Source organism: Rosa chinensis, chromosome 4 (assembly GCF_002994745.2).
Source record: "Rosa chinensis cultivar Old Blush chromosome 4, RchiOBHm-V2, whole genome shotgun sequence".
Taxonomy (NCBI): Eukaryota; Viridiplantae; Streptophyta; class Magnoliopsida; order Rosales; family Rosaceae; genus Rosa; species Rosa chinensis.
The window spans coordinates 63,944,456-63,966,148 of NC_037091.1; the positions used below are offsets into that span (position 1 = coordinate 63,944,456).

Sequence of the window (21,693 nt, forward strand, 5' to 3'; positions counted from 1 at the left end):
AGGTTGGATCTTACCCTGTTGCTGATTTGGTATTATTTGCTTCTTTTATTGTTTTGTCTCCACGAAGACATTGTTTTGCGAAGAACTTTGTCAATTAGAAGATATTGTTATTTGGGCCGCGGGCTTTATATGTGGGCCGTCGTCAATAAACACAACACCCAACCCAAACCGAAGCCCAAGAATATCCACAGAAGCCCATATCCATCCCCACAAAGACAACGTCACAACAAAGAAGCGGAGAAGAAAACACTGCAAGCATCTCCGTTTGGCCAAACCCCTCTCAATTCTCTGCTTTCAGATCACCCTGAAAACCCTAAATTTCTCATGAAAAACCCTACAATTACGACATTGCCCCTCCTCTGATTCACCCCACCGGCGTGTTCATCTCTCCGACCATGTCTCTCCCGCCCGTAGAGCGCTCACACATTAAGGAGGACCACCTCCGTGAATGGAAGAGCGGAAACCCTAGCTTCAAGCTCCCGGAGCCCGTTCCGATGCTTCGGTTCCTCTACGAGCTCTGCTCCACCATGGTGAGAGCTCACAAAGCAATTTGTTTCTTCTTCTTTTTCGATAAGATTGTGTGTTGTGTTCATATGTACATGGAGGAGTGTTTTTGGATTGGAGATTTGAATTGTGCGTCTGATTGCTTTCAGGTTCGTGGAGAATTGCCGTTTCAGAAGTGCAGAGCCGCTTTGGATTCGGTGGAGTTTTCCGAAAAGGTTTCGGAGCAAGAGCTGGCTTCAAGCTTGGCAGATATTGTCACTCAAATGTCTCAAGATGTGAGTTCTGTGAATGGATTTTCATGCTTGGAATTTGTTAAGTGCATTCGTTTCGGCGAGGGTTTTGATGTTACTGTTAGTGGTGGGGATCGTAATGCATAACATTCAGTTGCTTTAATCAAATTGAGCCTTGCTGTTACATATTGGAGAAATGTATGGAGATGGTTTACGATAATGAGTGAAGTTAATCAGAGCGTGGTGATTGCATGCTCTAAAGCAACTACTAGGAAGTAGAATGTTCTTAAGATTGCTTCAAACTACTTCCATGCTTGAGTATGGCTTACTATGGTGGGAGGACATATTACAGTGCCTTTGGAGATGCCTTTGACATTGATTATATGTTCCGAGCATAGTGTTCTTCATGTTTTTATCATTAACCTACTATTGTTGTTGTTGTTTTTCTTCCTATTCTTCCTGACATGTAGAAACTCATTTATTTGCAGCTTACCATGCCCGGAGAGCATCGAGCTCGTCTCACAAAACTGGTTAGTTATTGGTTTTAAAAGTCACTAAATTAGAAAAAGGGGCCTTGAACTTAGTTACTGGTGTTCATTGTCCTCTTGCTACTTCATTCTAGTAAAACAGAACATTCTTATCATTTTTATATAATTGATGATGCCTAGTAAAGACTAGAAATCTTTTTTCCATTTGTCCGCACTGCCCATTCTTGTTCTATTTTTGATTTGGTGTGGTTATTTTGTTTGTTTGATCTGGCTACTTATTGTTTAGTGGGTTTCCCTTTTACAGGCCAAATGGTTGGTGGAATCTTCTTTAGTTCCATTAAGGCTTTTTCAGGAGCGCTGTGAGGTTGATACTGATCCTTGTCCTAATAAACTTGACTGGCGGTTATCTGGTCATGTTTTTTCCTCTGTTGGCGTGCACCATTCCCCCCTCCTCCACCTCCTCTCTCTTTTCTTGTATAAAACAGAACTCACGTATACACGCTTTATAAATTGCAGGAAGAATTTTTGTGGGAGGCTGAAATGATCAAGATAAAGGCTCAAGAACTGAAGAGTAAAGAGGTAAGAAGGTCATTAGTTTGTAGCTATGTGCTCATTTGGTGGTGACCTTGGCGAAAATACCACATTATTGCTCGTAGACTTCTCATTATTCACAAACTTTAGATAGTGAAATATGATCATGATTGGATAGGGCAATCTAAATGAAATAATTTGTTACAACACAGCGAGTTTGAACTTGAGTATAATGCATACATAAATTCACTAACTAAAGATGTGTGAAATGTGACCGTGATTGGTATAGGGTAATCTAAATGAAATAGTTCGTTACAACTTACAACAAAGCGAGTAGGAAAGGAATATCTAAATGCAGTAGGCTGATATACTTTTGGAAGTGATGTGGGCTTTTAATTGCAGGTTAGAGTAAACACCCGTCTTCTATATCAGCAAACAAAGTTTAATCTTCTTCGAGAAGAGAGTGAGGGATATGCCAAGCTGGTATGATTACTACTGAAATTATCTTTCGGAAGTTTGCTCAATGTGCTGCATTAATGGGAATTCATGTTTCATGTTTGGGAGAACTGATTATGTGTATTCACTGCCTTTTGCACTTGCAGGTTACACTTCTTTGCCAAAATTCAGAAAATACGTCACACAATGCAGGAGCAACAATAGGCATTATAAAGGTATCATGTTTTATTTTTATTTTTTTTTGTCCGTGCATCATTGCATATCCTTATATATGTTTTATTTTTCTGTTGCAGTCATTGATCGGACATTTTGATCTGGACCCAAATCATGTTTTTGATATCGTAAGTCTTCATACGCATTATACTTTATATCCTGTAATTTGTTTCTACCTGTTTGGACTTAAATGATGTCTTATGATTCACTATTTTCTTTACACTACCTTGTTTGATTAGGTTTTGGAGTGTTTCGAACTTCTGCCAGACAACAATGTCTTTTTGGAGTTGATACCGATTTTTCCAAAGGTGGCAGATATTATATTGTTTAAGTTTATGTTGGAAGGTTTATTTTGATAACTTCTAGTTGACTCATAACGTCTTATTTTGCAGTCTCATGCTTCACAAATACTTGGTTTTAAATTTCAACATTACCAGCGTTTGGAAGTAAATGATCCTGTACCATTTGGACTTTATAAGCTTACGGCTTTGCTGGTGAAGGAGAATTTTATTGATCTTGATAGCATGTGAGTTTCCCTTTGATGAGTATGTTCTTTGATAGGAAAACTATTTTTACTTTGTAAGTTTCTTAAATGATTCTTGTAAGACTCCTCTTTGAACTTTTTGAGAGGCAATGTGAATGCCAGTTATGTGGGACCATTGGCACTAGCCACAACTTGGTTAGAAAAGAAGTACCCACTTTGGAAGCCGAAGATTTTGCCAATTGGGCGAGCTCCGAAACTTGCCCTTCTTTCATTGATGGTGGAATCTTCATTGCAGACTAAGAGTCCCTGTCAGTAACAGATAAATAAAACAAATTCTATTAAGAGTATTTAGTTATTGATGGTCGAACCTAATGATGCTGACTTCTTTTTGCATTATACTTAGGCAGTTGCATTATTGCGTGATGAGATCATCCTAATTGGTAAAAACTACATGGAGTTAGAGGAGTATTAAGAATGTTTAAGATATTGCTGCTCTTGAATTAGTTCCTTTTTATATCCATGTTTGACATTTTGCATAACAAATTCTATTAAGAGTATTTAGTTATTGATGGTCGAACCTAATGATGCTGACTTCTTTTGGCATTATACTTAGGCAGTTGCATTATTGCATGAGTGAGATTATCCTAATTGGTAAAAACTACATGGAGTTAGAGGAGTATTAAGAATGTTTAAGATATAGCTGCTTTTGAATTAGTTCATTTTTATATCCATGTTTGACATTTTGCATAACAAATTCTATTAAGAGTATTTAGTTATTGATGGTTGAGCCTAATGATGCTGACTTCTTTTGGCATTATACTTAGGCAGTTGCATTATTGCGTGAGTGAGATTATCCTAATTGGTAAAAACTACATGGAGTTAGAGGAGTATTAATAATGTTTAAGATATTGCTGCTTTTGAATTAGTTCATTTTTATATCCATGTTTGACATTTTGCATAACTGTAGCTTGTTAACTTATGTGCACTTTTATGTGGTTGACATTAGTTTTTGTGACCTTCATGGTTGCTGTATTCTGGGTCTCCTGATATTTATTAGTTTATGCTTCCAACAGATGTGCTCATTTACTTCCAAAGGACGATGAGGCATTTGAGCACTACAGCTCTTTCTCCTCCAAGCAACTTGATGAGGTATAATCATCTTAAATGGGTATTAAATGGCTGAAAACTTCGTTATATGATCTCTCTTCTTTTCTTTTGTCTATTTATAAGTTCTAAAAAGTCTAGCTTATCCGTTAATTGTTACCTGAAAATTTGTTAATATTTTCAGGCTAATAAAATTGGTAAAATTAATCTTGCTGCTACTGGGAAGGATCTAATGGAAGATGAGAAACAAGGAGACGTGACAATAGATCTCTTTGCATCTTTAGACATGGATTCAGAGGCAGTAGGAGAAAGATCTGCAGAGTTTGAAAATAATCAAACTTTGGGCTTGCTTACTGGTTTTCTTTCTGTAGATGACTGGTATGATTCTAAGTACTCATTTTGGTTCTGACCTTTTCCAGCTAAATGAATTCCAGATGAAGTTATTTAAACTGAGGTTTACCTTTCTTTAATAGCTTTTATTTGGTGTTGATTATATCGTCTGAACTGGTTTTTTAATATTTGCACCTCAGGTATCATGCACACGTACTATTTGACCGTCTGTCACCCCTAAATCCTGTTGAACATATCCAAATCTGTAATAGCTTGTTTAGGTACTTCTTCCACCCTTCTTTTTTCTTATGCTATGTATGATCTTTTTCTGTTATATTCACTTGTCCAATGCCCTTTCGTACACATTTATGTATAAAGAAACAATATCACACAAGCAGAATAGGTGCATGATATCTCTGAATGCATTTGAAACTTATTAGCTTTGCTCTGTCTAGCCTTGTTATTACTTTCGGTGCCTGGCTATTAGTAGCTTTGGCAGGGGTGTGCTTCTACCTTTTTTTTTTTGCTTTCTAATTTGTTCTGATACCTGTGTCCAGATTGATTGAAAAGTCAATCTCTTCTGCATATGACATGGTTCGTCAAGCACGTCTCAATAACTTGGGGTCATCCTCAGGAACCAGTGTTGGTGTGATGACCACAGAAAACTCATCAGCTAGTGGTTCTTTTATAGAACTTAAAAAAGAACTTTTTCAGATGCTTGCTATTGTTGGGCCTTATCTTTATCGTGATACTTTGCTGCTACAGAAGGTGCATTACTTTTATCTGATATTATGGAATCTTTTGTCTTTATTTTATCTTCAAAAACATTAAGGACTGTTTCTGTCTGGTTCTTGGAGTAGGTTTGCAGAGTATTAAGAGGTTATTACTTGTCTGCTCCGGATCTTGGAAGGACTGGTGAAGTAGCTGTTTCTGCCAGTAATCCTCGTTTGCCTCTAAAGGAAGCTAGGTCCCCCCGTCAGGTTGCAATGTCAAGGGTAGAGGAAGCCTTCCGGACATGTCTACTTCCATCTTTACAGTTAGTACCTGCAAATCCAGCTGTTGGAATGGAGATTTGGGAAGTGATGAGTCTACTTCCTTATGAGGTTGGTATTATATCAGGGATAAACAATTCTTTACTTTGAAAATTTATTTTCTCATAGTAGTCTTGCTATATGAATCTTGTTCTTTAGGTGAGGTATCGTTTATATGGTGAATGGGAGAAAGAAGATGAACGGATTCCTATGGTTTTAGCTGCAAGGCAAACAGCCAAGGTATCAAAAATATACTTTTCTCTAGTCTCATTGGCTTCTTTATTATACTTGCCTTAACCTTCTTTTCATCTTGTATTCTGTAAAAGCATTGTTGTGTTATACCTTTTTTTTTTGTCCTCTTTATAGTTGGACACTAGAAGAATTTTGAAGCGGCTTGCAAAAGAAAATTTAAAGCAGCAGGGTAGGATGGTTGCAAAATTAGCTCATGCAAATCCAATGACTGTACTTCGAACAATTGTTCATCAGGTCAAGATTAATAAGTGATCATACTCACATTCTGTTTTCAATTTTTTGGCTTTCTAGTTTGTGTGTGCAAACAATTAATGGGTTGGTACTACTGCAGATTGAGGCGTACAAAGATATGATTGCTCCTGTTGTAGATGCATTTAAGTATTTGACTCAGGTGCGGATTTTCATTTTGTTGTCAGTTTCATTTTGCTCTTCTCTCCGTGAGTACTGCTAGAAGGTGGTAATTGAGTTATATATCAAATGTGTGTGTGTGTTTTTTTTTATTTCCTCTGATTTGTCTTACTCAGAGTTTTCTTACTTTAAAGAATATCTTGCTTGAAGTTTTTCAGAAGATTCTTTATGGAGTAGAATCGGTAAATCTAAGTTTAGCATAGGTTTAGGAACTGACTAACCTTTAAGTTACTTATCCGGAAAGATACTGAATGACCATGTCTTCTTAACTTTGGTGCCTCCTGAGAAAAAAAAAAATTGAATTGTGGTTTTTACCAGAGAGGGACATACAGGACCTGGTCTTTCTTGTGTAAGAAATAGAAAAGGAAAGTTCTCTTGTAGTTCAACACCGTAGCACTAATATAATCAGAAGTTTATTTTTAAATGGGATCATTGTGGACTTGTGTTGTACAGGAATTTAATCAGATAATTCATGGGGTTTCTTTATAGAATGGCCGTCAGTCTATTTGCATATGTTGTGTTAAACCCATTGATCTTTTGTTGTTATTTTTGTTCAGCTGGAGTATGATGTCCTGGAATATGTTGTGATTGAACGTCTGGCGCAAGGAGGGCGTGATAAGCTAAAAGAGGATGGGCTTAACTTGTCAGACTGGCTTCAATCTTTGGCTTCATTTTGGGGTCACTTGTATGCACCTTTCTTTTCTCCTTGACAAAATTATGCTGTGTGCGCGCGCGCGCGCATGCGTGTGTGTATTTGCCATCCCCAATCATATATTAAGAAGCAATGTCATATGTCATCAGCTTATTTGTTTCTTGTTCAAGGAAAATTAGCGTTTTTGTTCAGGGAATAGTAGCGTTTTTGTGCATGGAAAATTATCATGCTAGTCATATGCTTTGGCCTCAGTTGATCAGTTATTTTAGTTTCGTACAATTGATTTACATTGGGCTTAGTTGCCTATTTCTTCATGTTTTTTTTCCAACCTTTTTCTAGCAGTTTGGTACAAATGAGTTACATTGGACTTGGTTGTCTATTTCTGTTCTTCATTTTTTTTTTCTCCCGACCTTTTTCTAGCATTGATATGACATTAACTAGAGTCAACTTTTAACGTACACACCGTTCTATAGAATCTAGATATATTCTTGGATACTTCACTTCAGTTTCCGGGTTGCAGATTAGCCTGAGCAAATGGCCCTTTTGACTGAAGCTGGGGATGGATGTAAAGGACATTGGAGATTTTGTGTCCTTTATTTGCAAGGTGTGATCAGTTCCAGCTGCTGGCCGAGGTTCAGCATACTTGAGTACTGTGAGATTCACAACAGAAACTTGTTGATGGATTGGCGTTATGCTGATATCATATTTAATGAAGTAGAAAAGGGCCGGTCGGATTGTTGAGGTGATGTTAATCTTTGGTACCTTTGACCTCTTTTCAGGTGGTAGAATGTTAGACGAGTACTAAGGACCATTATAGCTTTTTGGGAAGAATTTTAAGCTGTTTGAGCACTAGTTGAATGAAAGATTCTGTTGCTGGGAGGGATGCTATTGACATTGAATATTTTGTGTCATTTATAAGGAAGTCAGAATAGTTGGCGTGCAAAATATGACAAAGTGTACTTGAGTTCTGTGTGATTCAGCCACCCATTTAATGATAGATTTGGGATAATTCTGAGTTGGTATTTATGAAGTAAATTGGGTTATGCAGAATGTTGAAGCGATGTTTATCATAGGTTCCTCTTTCCTCTTTTCAGGCTAGAGGAGGTTAAACAAGGTAGAATGGAGAAGTATAGCATTTTGGAATGAGTTTCAGGATGTTTGAGCACTTGTTAAATAGAAGATTAGTAGATTAGAAGGAACATAAAGATGGTTTGCTTTTGAAAACAGGGAGGATTCAATAATCAACGCTGCTCTTAACATTATGGTGAGATGTATGATGAATTGGCAGAACTTGGTGATGCAATTACTGAATTTGAACGCTGATTAAAAGACATCCTCTGAACAGCTAATTGTTATGTCCTTATCTAATTTATAAAGTTGATGAATTGCTGTTCTTGTTTGACTTTCTCGCTAACCTCCTGAAGAGATTACTGTTTGGTGGGTCACTGAAGTTGGATTGGGGTTTTGTTATGGGTTCAGATTTTGATTGACATTCTCATTCTATGTGATGGAGCTTTCAGTAATGATTCCTAGTTGTCTCAGGAATTGTTAGGTGGGGTGCTGAGGGTGGAATTGGTATTGTTATGTGTTGAAGGTTTTGATTGACAAGCTTTCAGTTAATGGTCCTTGTCTCCTCTGATGACTCCGTAAATCCCTGAGACTTGTTTTGGTTCAGTTAGGTATCTGTCTGTATCTCTATTACTAGATCTTCAAAAACCAGAGGTTGTTCTCAGAAAGAAGAGGTGCAATCTGCTGACCCCCTTTTCTGGTTGATTGTATCTTCATTGGTTTGTTTGACGTCAGATCACTGGTAGTTCAGGATGTTTTATGTCCAATTTACAATTTATATGGGTGGTATATTGTCCTTTTCTACCGAAAAAGAAAAGGCAGTGCTGCACATCGTAAGGCATCAAAGAGCAGCCTACGAGGAACTTATAACCTCTAGAAGGAATGATAAGAAGTTCGGCAGCATTGTGTCAAACAAGAGTTTTTGGGCTTTTCAATTGCACGGCAAGTGGGGAAATTACTTTTCACCAGAGGTGGCTGATGCATAAATGGGGAGGTTTTTATTTTGGTTTTTCTATCTAATCATGCCATATAAGGCCAGTGTTTAATGGTTATAGTATTTTAAGAGATGGCTGTTATTATTCCTTTTCGATGCCAGTCTTGACGTATAATAATTTTATAAAATCTTTAGGGTGTTGTGATGCTTGGCTCTTCTTTTGGTTTGCATTCATATTTGAATAACTTTTCCTCTAGACTTTTTGAAATCCTGGAAGCTGAGAGTTACACTTATGGTTCACATAAATTTGTCTGTTTGGGACTAATTGTGTATTATTCCATCTTTACTTGGATAAATTTTACTCATTGCCTGTGTGTGTCTTATATTAGTTCTCATTTCTTTAAATTTTTTTTATTTGCATTTATATACACTTGATAGCTTTCGTAAAGCTAAATGGTACGTTATGTATCAAAGAGCCCCAATGGATGCACAGCCTGGTGCCCTAGGTTGGAGTCCGGCAGTGTTCCTCTGTTGCTTAGCCTGGATAGTCACTAGGTTTTTCAGGCCTGTGGGTGGTGTCTTAGATTGCTTTCAGATTCTAAAAATAAAATGAGCCGATGGAGTGGAAAATAAAAACAAAACTACAAATGTACTGAATTACTCTTGTCCTTATGATGGCCTTGTGGGCGATGCACCAACTTTTAGAACAGCCAACTCTAGATTGTCCAGACAATGGTTCGTTGATTAGATGAAACTATGAAGTCTAAAGATATTACGTTCTAGATTGTCTGAAAAGAGAGAAGTATTATGGTCTTTGGTTTGAAATCTGAAGTATTTGTTTTCTGTAAGAAACTTGTTAACCCCATGTTGAATATGTCAACTTGTTAGATATTTGTCAGAATTTTGGTAACCTTTATTGTACTTGAACTTTGTTTTCCCGTTTGTTTGTTATTTCTTTTTCTTTTCCTTTCATATCCTGAGGCTTTATGGATATTGTTTTAGTATCCTTGTTTTCCCTTTTATCATTGAAAATTCAGTTTGGAATATGTGCTTTTAGATTTTAAGAAAACTAACCACCTGAATTTTTCATTTTCTTTAGGTGTAAAAAATATCCATCTATGGAATTGAGAGGCCTTTTCCAGTATCTTGTAAATCAGTTGAAAAAGGGCCAAGGAATTGAGCTTGTTGTTCTTCAGGTAGTTTTCAGGTTCACAGTGTATACCGGTTGTGTCACATGATTAGTTTTTAAGGTGTTTAAGGATTGCAATGATTGAATTGGTATTTTCTGATTACATCAGGAGCTTATTCAGCAAATGGCAAATGTCCATCACACAGAGGATCTTACTGAAGATCAGCTGGATGCCATGGCAGGGGGTGAGACTCTCCGTCATCACGCCACTGGTTTTGGTGTTACTCGACATAACAAGGTGCCTTGTAATGTTTGATTGTATAAGGAGTAGATTTTTTTTATTTTTTTTTTAATATTTGGCGTGTTTAAAATATTGAGCAGTATTTCTTGCTTATAAAAACATGTTATGGTTTTTTCACTTACCTAACTGGGAAAGATAATAATGATGGTTTTCTATTTGTGAACAGCAACTACTCAAGTCCACAAACAGGCTAAGGGACTCACTGCTTCCAAAGGATGAAACCAAGCTGGCAATCCCTCTTTTGTTACATCTTGCTCAGCATCGTTCTTTGTAAGCCATAGAGCTTATTTTATTTAGTTATTGTTTCTTGTTTAGCATTGTGTTGCTATATGACAATCTTGCCCAGAAATAACATCCTGATAAAACATCTCTCTTTGCACCTAGATATGATTTTCTTCATGCACAAGGAATACTATTTTATGCAAGTCAAGTGAGTCAGATACCTGACTAGATTATCATGCTTTCTGCAGGGTCATAATAGATGCAGATGCGCCTTATATTAAGATGGTTAGCGAGCAGTTTGATAGATGTCACGGAGCACTCCTTCAGTATGTGGAATTTCTTTGCAGTGCCATGCCATCGGCATCAGCTTATGCTCAGCTAATTCCTTCACTTGATGATCTTGTCCATAAATACCACCTTGATCCTGAGGTTCCTCTCTCTCTCTCTCTCTCTCTCTCTCTCTCTCCCCCTCCCTCCCAAAGAATTCTCTGTGCTTTATAGTCACTCTTTTTACACTCATATCTTAGTATTGTTTCTGTGACATAGGTTGCTTTCTTAATTTATCGCCCAGTAATGAGGCTCTTCAAGAGCCCCGCGAGTTCTGATGTCTTCTGGCCTCTAGACAATAATGATGCTCAAAGTATCACATCTGCAAATTCAGAGTCTGAAGCTGTACAGAACTCTGGCAACGTGGTTCTGGATCTCGGGTCTACATGGAACCCTATAACGTAATTGTCCCAAAAAATACTTTTTGGCCTTTTGTCTTATTGTATATTGAGGTGATTTTGATGCAAATGGTTGGTTATGTATCATTTAGTAGTTTTTGCATTACAGATTCACACACACAATATATATATATATATATATATATATATTTTTTTTTTTTTCAGTCATATCTATATGTACGCCCAGATGCATTTTAGTTTTTGATCTATTTCGCTTTTATTTTAGCAATAGTTGGCACAAAATGGTTTTGTATTCAGTTGAGATGATACAGTTTTTTTCTTTTACACATACATTGACATACTCTCTTTTCTAATTGACTTCCGTTCCCTTGCAATATGTATATGATTTTAATCAGGTGGTTGGATCTTCTTCATACTGCTAAAGCTATGTTGCCTGCAAGAGCCTGGAATAGTTTGTCCCCTGATCTTTATGCTACATTTTGGGGGCTCACACTCTATGATCTTTATGTCCCTAGAAATTGTTATGAATCTGAAATTGCGAAACAGCAGGCTTCTCTTAAAGTTCTGGAAGAGCAGCCTGATAATTCAATTTCTGCAATAACCAAAAGGAAGAAAGAGAAGGAAAGAATTCAAGATACCATAGATCGCCTGACTAGTGAACTCCGTAAACATGAGGAACATGTTGCATCTGTTCGTAAACGCTTATCGCGTGAGAAGGACAAATGGTTGAGTTCTTGTCTTGATACTTTAAAGATCAACATGGAATTCCTTCAGCGTTGTATATTTCCTCGCTGTACTTTCAGCATGCCAGATGCTGTCTATTGTGCCATGTTTGTGCACACTCTTCATTCCCTGGGGACACCATTTTTTAACACAGTCAACCACATGGATGTTCTTATATGTAGAACCTTACAGCCTATGATATGCTGCTGCACTGAATCTGAAGTTGGTAGACTGGGGAAGTTTCTCTGTGAGACCTTGAAAATTGCTTACTATTGGAAGGTGATAATTTATTTCTTTTCATTCATGCGCATTAATCTTACGAGTTATGTGTCATATAAAAGGGTCTTTTGATAGTACTTGAAACTCTCGTATATTCTTTTCCCATTTTTGATTGGATTTATGGTATCATTCTTCTTTAACAGAGTGATGAATCTATTTATGAGCGCGAGTGCGGAAACATGCCAGGATTTGCTGTCTACTATAGGTTTCCAGATAGCCAGCGGGTCCGATATGGCCAGTTTGTGAAGGTGAGTTCATGGGCATCTCTTTATTTAATGTTAACTTGCACTAAGCTTGCAGGACCAATCTCATAAATAAATAACTAATCAAGGTCAGTACATTTGGCCAGTTCATGTACTCCTGGGATCTTTATAGCGGTAGCTTATTGTAATCATTAAAAAATGCCCATGAACTCTCCCAGATGTGCTGGCATCTCCAGTTCTGTGCTCATGTGCTGGTTTTTTGAGTTTTTGTTACACGATTCAAATTTTCTGCTTCCTTTTTACTCATGCACAAACATCTGTATAACGCATAGTCTGTGGTTCAGCCGTATACTTGAACCTATTCCAATAGCATGATTCTTTCTTAATGGTCTTGTAACCATAAATATTGCATGCCATTTGTTTATGACCATGTTATGAAGTCCTTCCTTGGACTTACTTGCAAGTCATATATTTTCTCTAATATGTTAGTGTTTTAAATTTCTTATAGGTGCACTGGAAATGGAGTCAAAGGATCACGAGATTATTGGGTCAGTGTCTGGAATCTCCGGAGTACATGGAAATTCGAAACGCTCTCATAATCTTATCAAGAATTTCTAGTGTTTTCCCGGTTACTAAAAAGAGTGGGATGAACCTCGAAAGACGGGTAAGAACTGTTTCTAATAACAATTTCTGTGGTTTTTAATTGCAGTGGCATTATTGTGAATGTTCTTGCCCGTATACTTGCAGGTGTCCAAGATCAAAGGTGATGGGAGAGAGGACCTCAAGGTGTTGGCAACAAGTGTTGGTGCTTCTTTGGCTGCTAGAAAGGTTTGTTACCTATTGGGGCATATTTTTCAGCTTAGCATAGGGAATGAGAAAAAAAAAAAAAAAAACTGAATTCCCTGCGAGCAACCATTGAGGTTGGGGGTTGCTGGCGGGGTATCCATTGGGTTCTTTTACCATCCCTACCTTAGATTTCTACTTTTATTCATAACTTTGTTAATACTTTACAGCCTTCATTGGTTTCGGATGAAGAATTTTGTATGGGATACGTTGAATTAAAGTCGACAGCATCTTCAAAGCCTTCAGCCAGTAATTCAGGAGCTATACAGAGTGGTCCTGCCGTTAATAATTCTCAAACCGAACCTGTTGGCGGAAGAGCAGGAAACCTTGTCTCCCAACACTCAGAATTAATAAACTCAGCCAGAGACCACGTGTCAAAAACCAAACCTGCAGATGGGAGGTTGGAAAGAGCAGAAAGTATCTCAACTGCAAAATCTGACCAAGGGCATCTAAAACTGAAAGGTGCCTCATTGGTGAATGGCTCAGATGCTCAGGCATCCGTGCCATCAGCTACTTTACAATCTGGAACATCAAGGCCTATCGAAAATCAAGTACAAGTGAACGAAATCTCAAATCGAACGGCAGATGAAAATATGGGAAAACTTGCTGCAAAGAACACTTCAGAATCTGAGGTATTATTTTTGGGAGAAACAACTGTCTCTTGTGTTCGAATATTTCATTACACTCAAGCTGTTGTTTAGGCATCACTTGCTGTTATTTTTCCATGGAAGCACTTGAGGCACCTCATGATCATGCTTAGTTACAAGATGTTGCCAGTGCTATCACATTCTTTTCCCCTATGCATCTCCACCCGTATATTGATCTTTACCATTTGAGTTTCCAAAGAATTTCCTGATTACTTGGACACATTAGTTTAAGAATTGTTTGTAAATTTTCATTGCCAGAACAGAGTTAAATGTGTAGATTTGTCGTGATTGATAGAGATTGGCTTTGTCATCCTTCTCCCACTCTAAGCATTTCATTTTAGTGGGTTTCATTATTAAATGACATCATTGAAACGTTCTGTTTTCTTAAAATCTGTTTTCCTCTGCTGACAGTTGAGGGCCCAAGCAAAACGGTCTGTTCCTGCTGGGGCTAAGCCATTGAAACAAGATCTTGCGAAGGATGAAAGTAGATCTGGAAAAGCAGCTGGAGCTACTAATGCTTCTTCCATCACCGCAAATGGTAGCACGGTATCATCCTCGGGCAAAGGTTCAGCTTCGTTAGGTATTGAATCAAAAGTGGAGGCTGGATCTGCAAAGTTTTCCAATACAAGGATCCCTTCTTCAAAGGAAGAGGGTGCTGAGGTTTCTGATGCAGCAAGGCCCCCTTCTTCTCGATTTGTTCATTCTCCTAGACATGATAGTTCTGCTACACTCTCAAAGTCCAGTGATAAACTTCAAAAAAGAACCAGCCCTGCAGAAGAAACAGATAGACAAAGTAAACGCCGGAAAGGGGAGGCTGAAATGAAAGATTTTGAGGGTGAAGCTCGCTTGTCTGACCGAGAGAGGTCCGTTGATGCTAGACTGTTGGATCTTGACAAATCAGGAAGCGATGATAGAAGTGTATATAAGGCCACTGAAAAGGCTTCAGATCGGTCTAAAGATAAAGGAAGTGAAAGACATGATAAGGATCACAGGGAAAGATTGGACCGTCCTGATAAGTCACGCGGAGATGATTTAGTTGAGAGATCCAGAGATAGGTCAATGGAGAGACATGGAAGGGATCATTCAGCTGAGAAATTGCAAGAGAGGGGTACAGATAGGAGTTTTGATAGACTGCCTGACAAATCTAAGGATGAGAAAGGTAAAGGGCGTTACAGTGATATTTCTGCTGAAAAATCTCATGTTGATGATCGATATCACGGGCAAAGCTTACCTCCACCACCGCCCTTACCTCCTCACATTGTTCCTCAATCTGTTAGTTCTGGAAGAAGAGACGAAGATTCAGATAGAAGGACTGCAACTACAAGGCATACTCAAAGGCTTTCTCCGAGACATGATGAGAAGGAACGTAGACGATCTGAAGAAAATTCCTCAATTTCTCAAGATGATTCAAAGCGTAGAAGAGAAGATGATTTTCGAGAGAGAAAGCGTGATGATCGTGAGGGGACCTCGGTAAAGGTATGTATTGGTACTAGTTTTTACAATTTAGCTGTGCAGTTATAATAAAGGTATGTAGTGTTTAGAATACGTTATATTGACAATGTTGTCTTAAACCAATGAATTTAAGCAATATCTTGGTGATGAAAATAATTTTTGATAATGGTTGTCTGCTCGTATTGCATATATATTCATGGGAAATGACATTACTACCCTATTGTTTTGGGTTGGTTGTTTTAAAATTTTAAGAATTTTATACCTCTTGTACTTAATTGTCAGTTTGACTGTTGAATAATGATGTGGCATCAATGAGACCATGACACCAATAAGAGCTCCTCACAGTCATTTTCATCTTGTCCTTTGATTCTACTTTCGCCACATACCAACCTACTGTTTCAAAATTGCTACACTGTCAGTTTAATTGTCTGTCTTAACTGTTTAACTGATGGGATGACATTCTTTCTAGCTACCCGAAGGGCCATCTTTATTTCCTTTTTTCATTATGAATATTTAGTCTTTGGGACAATCACCTTTGGTAACTTCATCATGCCAGCTGGTATAAAACCCGATGACTTGTGAGTTTATACATGATACTGTTCTGTTTCATTGTGGCTTTATGCCCACACGCTATGAGTTTTCCATCAAGATAAACCTTGCTTTTCTGTTAATTTGCAAGTTTTGTACTGATTTGCTGCTTAGAAATTAAATAACTCACTGTCTTTTGCTTATATAGGTGGAAGAGAGGGACAGGGAGAGGGAAAGGGAGAGGGAGAAAGAAAGGGAGAAAGCCAACCTCTTGAAGGAGGATTCAGACTCAATTGCAGCTTCTAAGAGGCGGAAACTTAAACGAGAACATCTGGCTTCTGGGGAAGCTGGTGAGTACTCACCAGTTCACCCTCCCCCTCCCCTCTCTATTAACTTGTCCCAGTCATACGATGGAAGAGATAGGGGAGAACGGAAAGGACCCATTGTCACGCGCACAGGTTACATGGAGGAATCAAGTCTGAGGATTCATGGTAAAGAAGTATCCAGCAAGATGACCCGCCGTGATACAGACCCGTATCCTTAAATGCTTATTTTCAGTTATATTTTCTTCTGTCCTGCCTGAATCTATCAACTGTTTGCTTGCATGTGCATTTATGGAATATGCAACTTCGTACAAATAAAGCATTCTTATTTTGGCATTTGATGTTCGTGCTCTGGTTGACTTATTTCATGTCGAAGCAAGGTGTAGCCTGGTTTAATGCAATGCGATAGGTTTCATATTATCCGCTAGTGCTGAATGGAATCCTATTTTCACAACTATGTTGAGATCTATCATGAGCATTGCTGTGCGTGCATATATGTATGTATATATGTTGTAGGTCAGTTCAGTTCTGTGCAAGTGTATTGTGAGTCCTTGACCATGTTGCAGGATGTACGACTGGGACGACGATAAAAGGCAAAGAGGTGAACAGAAACGAAGGCATCGGAAGAATTAGAACATTTCAGAATGCTGGTTAGATGTACACTATGCATCCAGAGTACTTGTCCAGTGTTCTTGGTTTTGTAACAGATTTGTTGTAAAAGAATATATTCATGGCTAATTAGTCGTTAATTTGTACAATCCCATAATTGGGTAGTGATAGACGCTCATTCTTATTTCGAGTGTACCATTGTAAATTCCTTAAAAGTGTCCACAATTGTACAGTTAGTAAGTAAAATTATCCTGGCGCAGAGCATCTTTTTGAAAATCCAAAAACTTCAAATCTCTTTTATTTTATTTCTTTATGAGAAGGAGAACAGTCCAAATATTCGGATTAAAAGGTAGGGAAAAATGTACACGAACAGTGTCTGGACACTCTGAGAATTGGACTGTCAAAGTGATACATGAACTTTAAAACTTATTCATGTGATACTTGGACTTATGTTTTCTCATTAACTTAGTATCTATGTCAACTTTCCGTCACGGCATTATCAAGTTTCACCATGTGTGACGCATGTGAGGTCGATAATGAGGGCAAAAAAGACTTTTTCACTCCATCAAACCTTAAATGAATAAATTTAAAATTGAAAAAATTATTATAATGAAAATAAAAGTTGAATCTCCTAAAAAAAATAAATAAAAAAATAAAAGTTGAATGCACAACACCACCGGCACGATCCCCCTCCTCCACCCCCACAGCCTCAGGGTTCCTCGTCACTGTCGTCCAACCGCCCTTGAGGACGACTTAGCCACCACCACTCGTTCTCTCCTCCAACCCCCTTGTATACACCATTGATCGGAAACTCAGACCCCGCCGACAACTTCGGCCTCTGGCCCAAGAAAATAAAGTTTTCAATTTCCCAAACACCAACCCCAATTCAATTTCAAAGAAACAAGCTTTCGAAGTCCTCGTTCAATCTCCTCTCCTCTCTATTAGGGTTTTGACTTTTGAGAAACTGATCAATCTCAATGGAGCTGATTTAGGCTCTAAAGTCTTCCCCCTTTCTTCAATCTTCACCAAATGCAGTACTAGGTTTCGATTTCCACAAAAGATAATGGAAAAGATAGCCACGGATTTAAGGACAGTGTGGTCAACTTGAATGTAAGCTCTTGATCAGAGGAATTGCAATTGTAGGCCAGAGAATTGAGAGTGAAACTGGAGGCCAATCGATTATGGGTAACTGATGATGAATGAGAGAGAAGAAGAATTTTTTTTAATTCTTCCTTTATTTCTCTCTCTTAATTTTGAAACTTATTTGAATTAATTATTTTATTTATATTATTTATATTAAATCATGGTTTAGATAAAAAAAATAATAATTTGAGGGCATATTAGTCATTTTGTCCTCATTTCGGCCTCACATGCATCATACGTGGTCAACTTGACGGAGCAGTGAGGGAAAATTGGCATAGATACTACATTGACAAAAAAATATAAGTCCAGGTATCACATTGATAAGTTTTAAAATCTAGGTATCACTTTGACAATCCTCCGAATGTCCAGACATTGTTCGTGCATTTTCCCTTAAAACCTTTTACAAGTAAGATTTCAATTCCTTTCCTTGACAAACAATGAAAGACTAGATTCCTTATTTAAAGGCACCAACATCGATCAGATATGTCGACCATAACCAAAACGCTAATGGCCATCAGCACATTGGGATCACCTCACATGGCTGACCTTCACAACTTACCTGACCTTGTTATTGACAAAATCCTTCGACTCCTTCCCACTAAAGCTGCCATCCAGGTGAGCTTTCTTTCCAAGCAATGGCAAGCTGCAGTCTCTTCATTACCTGAACTAAATTTTAACGAGGATGATGATTTTGACCGCCACAACCTTAATCGTTTCGGTCACTACCAACATCAAGATCAACACAAGAGGTTCATCAACTTTTTGGAGGGGTATTTAGATTATCGTGAGAAATACGACCGTAAAGAGCTCCTAGATAAACTAAGTCTTCACATGAGGATGTATGGGCTTGGAGATTATTCTACCATAACTAAGTGGTTGAAATATGCATGTGAGAGAGGCCTCAAAGAGTTGGATATCAGTCCTAAAATGAATCCAAAACAATATGGGATTGTCAGTGAGCACGCCGTGGAAAGTTATTTTGACTACAACCGCTTCTACCGCATGCCTTGGGTGGCCATTAATGCTAGTGCAAAATCTTTAACTAGTCTAAAACTAGCGTACGTGAGAATCCCGGACGTTCGAGCAAGAGGTTTTTCAACTCCTGGGCGATTTTTTCCGTCTTTGAAAATTCTGTCCTTCAAAACTGCACGGTTTTTTACTGACCAAGAACTCTATTCTGTTTTATTTGAGTGCCCTTCCATTGAGTACCTGTCATTAACTGATTGTTCGATTGGAAACTCCAAGTGTTATGTTTGCTGCTCAAGTCTCAAGTCCTTGGAAGTCAAGTATTGCCAGCTTGATGATATTCGAGTTGTTCATGCCTTCAATCTTGAATCTTTTACATTTGTCTCACTGCCGGATTCAAAATGTGAAAAGATGATCTTGAATAATTCCTTCAACTTGAAATATATAAACATTTGTGTTGATTACCTCGGGGAATTTTCTTTATTGGGAAGCCATCGTGCACTAGAGGCCAAAATCATTAACCAATATGTCGAATTCTTCGAGTTCTTTGATGGTTATTTGAGTGCCAATGTTTCTGTTAAAGCCTATGAGGCCACAATTTTAGTTGGGGAACTTTTCGATCCAGAATGGTTCTCGTCATATTCGACACATTTTCCTAGTCTGATGAGCTTTTTTGGAAGATTTAGCTGCTGCTTTAAAATAAACCTCTACAATCAAGATGTCCATGCACTCATTGTTCCTAAGAATTACAGAAAGACCTCCTTTGAACTATTGCCTAATACTTCCAATTTGCAGGCGTGGATGCCGAATCCACCAATAGTGGGAAGTAGAGAGTATTTGGAATTGAAGGACTCCTTGCAATGGATTGCACCTTTTGCACAAATACTGATCATGCCGGTGGACGTTGAAGAAGACAGAAAGAAAGTAGGCCAGCGAGGTAGTCCTGCAGCTATAGATGAATGAGAATGGTATAGAAGATACAAGGTTATGTTCTCCAGTCTGTTTTCTGAAGCGGCTGCAGGTGACTATTATTATTTTTCTTTTCCTGTAAAACACTGTACTATTTTAGTTGCTTATTACCTTTCTACTAGATTTCGTGATTCATTACTTCCTGTATTAAAATTGAAGAAGCAGCTTCAGCAAATGAGGTCTATCAATAAGAAGATATGGTTTGCATGAGAAATTAATTTTTATGGATGTTGCCCTTTTTATATTGAATTCAACTTAAAAGAAAGAAACCCACTTAAGGTTTCTGTTCATAAGATTTTGAGGGAGTAATTTTTTAGTGTTTCACCTTTTCAGTTCAGGTTGGGGTACTGAAATCTTGGCTAGCTTGTTTCTGGTTGGGGGGTACTAATGATTCTCTGGTTGATACTTATTGATTGAATTTGGTACTTGACAAGAAATATCAGTTTGGTGGTTCCTGGAGGCAACTGCTACTACAAACTCGTGTAGTAGTAGACTCTGGATGTGTAGATTTCACTACTGACTTGACTAAGAGGACTCATCAAGTCAAAGGCAGAAAATAATCAATTTGTTGAGAGTGTAATAATCCAATATATTTGCTTTAATCCACTAATAAGAGGAAACGCAAAAAATCTCAAATAGACAAAACAGATTGTACACAACAGTTCAAAGTTGAACTCAGACATTGATGAAACAGAATATGCTTGCTAGAGGGCTTATTGGAACATATGGATGTCTTAATGAAAATAGAGAATCAAGTACATGCTGTGAGGGAGGAGACGAAGTTTTTAGTTTTTACTGAATCTAGGAGTTGCCTAGGGGTGTAGGACAAAAAAGGAACTCAAGCAAATCAAATGTAATAACACTTGCTCTTCCAGAAAACAGAAGTTTAACGGAGCTTGCACCCATGAAAAAACACTACATCCTTCCTATCAACTTAGCCTCCACCAAACTTCTTCTTTAAGGATTCAACTTCTTCGTCTTTCCATTCCTTGAACAAAAGTACCGGCCCACTAATTCATCTTTCAATCTTGTGACTATATCTGATAGTCTTGTTTGAACTCAAAATTAACATTTTTTCCGGGCCACGGGTTATTTATTTCTGACAAGCTCGGAATATATTGTTTAGATGCTAAGTAAAGCCTACTTGAAGACCAAGTGATCTTAAGGCAAATCGTGATCGTATCGGTTTACTATTAATAATCAAGATATTTGATAATTAATAGTGGTTTACTCAGTTGAGAAGACGGAGCATATGGAAAGATCTTTGCATTAAAGATGGCCTCATAATTTTGTTTGGCTAGGATTCTAATGGACATATTTGGCAAAAGATCAACAAGAGGAGTCCTAGTTACGTGCATGTCATGGCTTTATCAATTAAGGAAGGTGAATCTCCCTTGATTCTCCTTAGTTGCATGAAGGATGCCGGTATACTCACACATTGGCATGCAGGGTAGGTGAATTAATGAAGCTTTCATCCATAATTGCATGAATATATATATATGGAAGCGTGCGGTCAAAAAGGAACATATATGTAGATATGATGTGTATATGCAATAAACATGGCAGACATGTTGTCCTCCTCTACTTCGAGATAGTCCATGCAATTAAGTCCTATGGTGGACCAATTAAGCAAGGAATCAAGGTCTCCCACATACGTGGCAATCAAGGAATGAAGTTGGATGTACGTCAGATGGAAGGAAAGTACCATCACCTTTAATTGCAATAATATATATATATATATCCTTTTTGATTACATGCCGCGAGGCGCGAGCTACAGAATCCTCGCGAAGATATATATCAATATAAGATACGTGCATATCCTACCACCGCATCCAAGAGGAAGATTACGTCCACGATTCCAAAAGATAATTAACCTTGCCTAGAAGATTGCTACGACAGAGTTAATCTAAACGATAATTATCAAAACTATTAAGAGTTTTGATTAGATTCAAGGCCAATAACTGTGGCCTAGAATATAGTATTTC

At 37.9% G+C, this 21,693-nt stretch overlaps 1 protein-coding gene across 1 annotated transcript; it reads left to right on the top strand.

Moving 5' to 3' along the window:
• Positions 1 to 230: 230 nt before the first annotated feature.
• Positions 231 to 16,906, top strand: LOC112200367 (THO complex subunit 2). The gene is made up of 32 exons (XM_024341392.2): positions 231 to 530; positions 654 to 779; positions 1,223 to 1,264; positions 1,527 to 1,586; positions 1,739 to 1,801; positions 2,156 to 2,236; positions 2,356 to 2,424; positions 2,503 to 2,550; positions 2,662 to 2,730; positions 2,815 to 2,948; positions 3,980 to 4,055; positions 4,195 to 4,388; positions 4,541 to 4,621; positions 4,898 to 5,108; positions 5,201 to 5,443; positions 5,531 to 5,611; positions 5,738 to 5,857; positions 5,955 to 6,014; positions 6,589 to 6,716; positions 9,785 to 9,881; positions 9,984 to 10,112; positions 10,282 to 10,385; positions 10,586 to 10,766; positions 10,884 to 11,065; positions 11,419 to 12,025; positions 12,169 to 12,273; positions 12,737 to 12,892; positions 12,976 to 13,056; positions 13,242 to 13,703; positions 14,130 to 15,194; positions 15,907 to 16,232; positions 16,588 to 16,906. The coding sequence occupies exons 1-32, from the start codon at positions 396 to 398 to the stop codon at positions 16,652 to 16,654; spliced, it is 5,583 nt and encodes a 1,860-aa protein (XP_024197160.1). The 5' UTR covers positions 231 to 395; the 3' UTR covers positions 16,655 to 16,906.
• The last annotated feature ends 4,787 nt before the right edge of the window (positions 16,907 to 21,693 follow it).

Bases quoted from the DNA above. Each gene is read 5' to 3' on its own strand.
- LOC112200367 (XM_024341392.2), top strand. From the start codon at position 396: ATGTCTCTCCCGCCCGTAGAGCGCTCACACATTAAGGAGGACCACCTC. The intron at 2,949-3,979 runs GTGAGTTTCCCT...TGCTTCCAACAG, and splicing joins TTTATTGATCTTGATAGCAT to ATGTGCTCATTTACTTCCAA. The intron at 6,015-6,588 runs GTGCGGATTTTC...ATTTTTGTTCAG, and splicing joins CATTTAAGTATTTGACTCAG to CTGGAGTATGATGTCCTGGA.